Raw genomic sequence first — 5,531 nt, forward strand, 5'->3', positions numbered from 1 at the left:
TGATTGAGACATTGAAAGAGTAAAAGGGTTAAATTGGAGTTATGTAAAGTGTAGTTACTATTTATAGGTTAAATTAGATCCATATTCTAGAAGAAACTCTACCAATTTACAGTAACATATATAAATATATATATTTTTTAAATACATATTATATAATTAAGAGATATAAGAGCAATTATCATACAATGTGACATTCCTCGCTCAAATTATTAAAATTCCATATAGAGGGCATTATAGCTCCGCCATTTCAACTGCTAATTGACATTATTCGAATTTTTCTCATAGTAGAATCGTGGTCGATATGCTTGCTTCATGTTTTTTCTGTATGGATCTTCTCAAGCAATAATTATTTTATTTTCAATATATTTTTAGTTTAGTAATATCTCATATCAATGTATTTTGATATTTAATGAAATGAGAAATCATTTTTGACATGAATAGCACTCAAACTATTACAATACTGAAAGCAAAGTTCACTAAAAAAAATTTTATCCATAACAATTCTTTACATACTTCAGTTGTTGCAATAGATTCTGCTTTAGTAGAAATATCAACATAATTTTACAATTTTGATTGTCACGACACAGCTCCCCTCGCAAATATAATTAAATATCCTAATTTAAACTTTCTCAAATCAATATTACCATCCATATTTGCATATGCGTAGCAAACTAACACAGGTTTACTGCTTTTAAAACATAAACATAGTTTGAAAGTGTCACAAGAATTTCTTAGAGTCCATTTCCTGCAATCCAAATTTCTTTCCGGCAATCCAAATTCCTTTCCTGAATTTGAAAAAATTAAAATCATTACTTTGTCTACTCTATGGTTTAAAAAATCGATTTCCATTTATGAAACTACATTTTTTTATCTCTCCAATGTTTCAATGTGTTTTTCTCTATTTATTTTATAATTTTAACTATGCTTTTAAAAAGTAAAATAAAGCATTCTCCTAAATATAACTCAAAAAAATTATTGCTAAAAGGTTAAATATGTCCTTAAACTATACAACGAGAATCAAAATTTTTTTTTTCTTTTTTTTTTGAAATCAACGAGAATCAAAATTATTAAATTCACTACTACATTTTAGATTTTATATAACAATATTATAGTAATGGTTATAAAATTTTTGCTTTAATACTACTAATATAACAGTTTTAAAATTATTACAAATAAAATTTAAATTTTCATTATATAATAATATTATTTTTTTAAAATAATTTATTTTATATTTAAAAAATTATAATTTTAATATTTTTTATCCCTTATGAAAAAATAAACAAATTTTGTCTTTTACTACAGAGCAAAAATAAATACAATGAATTTTAAATCACTGTTGTTAATTTATAGTCACCATTTAAATATACAATATAACAATCTTTAATTGTTATTTTAAATTTATTTTTATGGCAGTAATTTCATCTTTCTTTTTAAATATGTCTTTAAACTCTCATCAAAATGAAGCTATTGCTTATTAGAATTTTAGAGTGTAAATTGTATTTTTTTCAATTTATTCCGTCACATTTGAGTTTAACATTCACATAAAGTTGAGAACAAAACAAGCATGTTTTAAAATGCAATCCGAATACAAAACTATTAGTAACGGTTAATAATAACTTATTTATCCAATACATTAAAATAGTCGGAGAAGTTAAAAGTGCTTTAAAAAAAAAAAAAAGATATGGGTTAAAAGTGGTTATGAAGCCTTTATTAATAAAATATGGTAGGTGGGAAAATTTGCAACCATACAGCAATGGTGTGGTTTGATTTCTATTACGGATTTGACTCGATTACGGGCTTACTTGTTCGAGTCTCTAAGCTATAAATTAAAGTACATTAGCATCTTGTTAGAATATGATTAAAGAATGTATATCGGTTTAAAACGGGTTTAAATTTTAAAATTCAAATGATCCGTGAATTTTTTAGATATATAAATATTATTATGTAAATAACTAATTAAACATATTTTATTGTATATCAAATGAATAAATAAAATTTAATATTTTATTTAAATATTAAAATTTTAATACATTAATTTTTAAATTAAAATTTGTAGTATAAATTTAAATAACTAAAAATAAATTCAATCGGCTTTACTATTATATATTAAACCTCTCTTATAATGCAACATGTAATAGAAGCGAAAATAAAGAAATAAAAATCATCTATCATCTTGATAAAAAAGTTACAGTCCTCGTGACGCAGGTCTAATCCATCCAAGGATTTCTTGTCACAAGCAGGTCTCGAAGCCGCTTCTCTGTTCAATAATTATGTTTGTTAAGAGAGATAATAAAAACTTGCATTATGAGAATCGCAGTCAAATTCCAGCTCATGAAGACCCACGAGAGGGCAATTAGAAGATCCTTCTCCTGTGGTTGGTTGAAGAAATCACTCGTGTTTCATCGGATTCAACAAGCTGACGACAAAATTGAAGTAAACCCTAAAAGGTATAAGATTTTTAAAGAATTTCATGGTGAATGGAATAACCTAATCGTCGATCATCGTGGTTAAAGACACATTTCCCGGCGAAAATTTCTGTCTCTTTAAGCTTCAAAATGATGACTGCGAGTATAAGATACAGTGACGATGGTGCTACTGCTAGCCCTGCACTGCTAGTGCTGAATTGCTGAACGCAGCTTCGTGATTGAGCGAAAACGCTGCGTTTTGACTATCAGACGCAGCGAACTGGATAAAAACGGTGCGAATTAGTGGGTTTGAATTGAAAGCCGATTCAATTTGGCGGGTGAAGTCTGGAAAACTCAGTTCAGGTCTTTTTGATGCATCCCTTAAGTGAAGCTTCCATTTTAGCAACTCTAATACAGAAGTGTACCACCGTTACCTCCCTTAGAAAAGCCCGGCAACTCCACGCTCTAATCCTTACCACCATTGCTTCCCCCAGCTATGCACAGTCTCCGTTCCCCAATAACAACCTCATTGCAATGTATGCGCATTGTGGTTCTGTTTTGGACGCGCAACAGCTGTTTGACAGAATGCCTCGAAGAAATGCTATTTCTTATAATGCTCTCATTGCAGCGTATTCTAGAGATCCTAGTTATGAGATTTTGAATTTCAAGTTACTTTCACATATGGGAAACCAAGGCCTGCGTCCTACTGGCGCAACCTTTACAAGCTTACTGCAAGTGTGTTGTTCCCTTGAGGATTGGTTTTTGGGCTCATTGCTTCATGCTCAAGTTGTAAAATCTGGGTTTGTGAACGATATTTGTGTTCAGACATCGTTGCTTGGCATGTACTCCAATTGTGGGGATTTGGACTCCACGCAGAAGGTGTTTGATTCCATAGTGGAGAAAGATGTGGTTGTGTGGAATTCAATGATATTTGGGAACATCAAGAATGAGAGGATGAAGGATGGGCTTTGTATATTTATTGCAATGCTAAAGTCTGGTGTTATTCCTACCCAGTTCACATTCTCAATGGTGTTTAGTGCTTCTAGCAAATTGCAAGATTCTAAATCTGGACGAGTAATTCATGCCCTAGTCATTATTTTGAATATACTATCTGATTCAGCTTTACAGAATGCCTTGCTTGAAATGTACTGCAGCTGTGGTGACACCAAAAATGCATTTAATGTCTTTAGCAGAATTGAGAACCCAAGTTTAGTTTCATGGAATTCGATGATTTCTTGGTGTGCAAAAAATGGAGAGGGAGAGAAAGCTATGGATATGTTTGTCAAGTTTCTTGGAATGTCTGTTTCTAAACCAGATGAGTATACTTTTACTGCAGTTATTTCCGCAACTGCTGAATTTCCAGCTACTGCTTATGGGCAACCTCTCCATGCCCAAGTTATGAAAGCAGGGCTGCAATGGAGTGTCTTCATAGGTACTGCACTATTGTCAATGTATTTCAGAAACAGTGACACTGAATCTGCTCAAGGGGTCTTCAGTTTGATGAAGAAGAAGGATGTTGTTCTCTGGACAGAAATGATTATGGGTCACCGTAGGTTGGGTTATGGAGAAACTGCAATAAAATTATTCTGCAAGATGTGTCTGGAATGCCATAAGTTTGACAGTTTTGCTATTAGTGGAGCTCTGAGTGCTTGTGCTGACCTTGCAATTTTAAAGCAAGGACAGATGATTCACACTCAGGCTGTTAAAACAGGGTGTGATGCTGAAATGTCTGTTTGTGGTAGCCTTATAGATATGTACGTGAAAAATGGTAACCTACAAGCTGCAGAGTTAATATTTACTCAAGTTTCCAATCCTGATTTGAAGTGCTGGAATTCAATGATTGGTGGATATAGCCTTCATGGAATGGCAGAGGAGGCTATGATGCTTTTTGACGAGGTCTTAGAATATGGTCTAAATCCAGATCAAGTAACATTTTTGTCTCTTCTGTCTGCTTGCAACCATAGTGGCCTGGTTGAAAAAGGGAAATCCTTGTGGGACTATATGAAAAAGAATGGCATTATACCAGGTCCAAAGCACTATAGTTGTATGGTAAGTTTATTAAGTCGAGCAGGATTACTGGACGAGGCAGAAGAACTCATTAGCGAATCAACCTATAGCGAAGAGCATTTGAAACTATGGAGAACTTTGCTAAGCTCTTGCGTGAACAGAAGGAATTTGAAAATAGGTGTTCGGGCAGCAGAACAAGTGTTAAGGTTAGATCCACAAGATGGTGCAACACATATTTTGCTTTCAAATCTTTATGCTGCTATAGGGAGATGGAATGATGTTGCAGAACTGAGGAGAAAGATAAGAGGGTTAATGTTGGAAAAGGATCCTGGAATAAGCTGGATAGAGGACAAGAATGATATTCACGTATTCTCTTCTGATGACCAAGCAAACCCTGTGATTGAAGAAGCCCAAGCTGAAGTGCATAGACTACAAGGGAACATGATGAGATCAGTTAAAGATGAATATGAATTAGATGCAAGGATATTTTCTACTTAGGACATCAAATTCAAGATTATCTGACAAGGGAGAAGCTCGGTACAGAATAGCTGTGTGTTTCATTCCCCAAGTGATTATGTAAGCATCAAAGCCCCAACTCCTGCAAGCTTTCCAACAAAATCATACCCAATCGAGAGATGAACAATATGCCTGCTGTTGGATGACCATTTGGCTAACTTGAGGTGTCTGAACTCTAAACCTTGGTAATTCCTTAGCTCAGTTGTTGAAACGTAGTTGTGGAATTAGAAAGGGAGAAAAAAATATTTTTTTCGTACCAACAGTTTTGATCTATAAGCTTAATTTTCTGTCAGGTGTAAAGAATAAACAGAACAATTTTCTTGGAGAAACATGCAATTTGGTCTTTGTATTACGCTTCTCTTAGCTTTTTTTTCCCCCTTTCTCCTAATCTGTGCGTGTCTGCGACTACAAGTTGCTAAAGTTCAGATAGAATCCCCGTATTTTTCAAACTTTTTCAAAGTTCAGACAGAATCTCCTGCATTTTCAAACTTTTCAAAGTTTCGATAGAATCTCCTGCATTTTGCCTGTTCTTGTATGATCAGAGTTTTGCAATCAAGGCTGAAGCAGAAGGAATATATCAAATCATGTTTCTTGCAATTTTGC

At 33.3% G+C, this 5,531-nt stretch overlaps 1 protein-coding gene across 1 annotated transcript; it reads left to right on the forward strand.

Annotated features, from left to right (window-relative positions):
- The first annotated feature begins 2,164 nt into the window (after positions 1-2,164).
- On the forward strand, positions 2,165-5,280 carry LOC110627759 (pentatricopeptide repeat-containing protein At3g50420). The gene has a single exon (XM_021774120.2). It carries the CDS (start codon positions 2,778-2,780, stop codon positions 4,908-4,910), a length of 2,133 nt encoding a protein of 710 aa, XP_021629812.1. The 5' UTR covers positions 2,165-2,777; the 3' UTR covers positions 4,911-5,280.
- The last annotated feature ends 251 nt before the right edge of the window (positions 5,281-5,531 follow it).

Source organism: Manihot esculenta, chromosome 12 (assembly GCF_001659605.2).
Source record: "Manihot esculenta cultivar AM560-2 chromosome 12, M.esculenta_v8, whole genome shotgun sequence".
NCBI lineage: Eukaryota > Viridiplantae > Streptophyta > Magnoliopsida > Malpighiales > Euphorbiaceae > Manihot > Manihot esculenta.

Excerpts from the sequence above, each read along its gene's own strand:
- LOC110627759 (XM_021774120.2), top strand. The coding sequence starts at position 2,778 with ATGCATCCCTTAAGTGAAGCTTCCATTTTAGCAACTCTAATACAGAAG.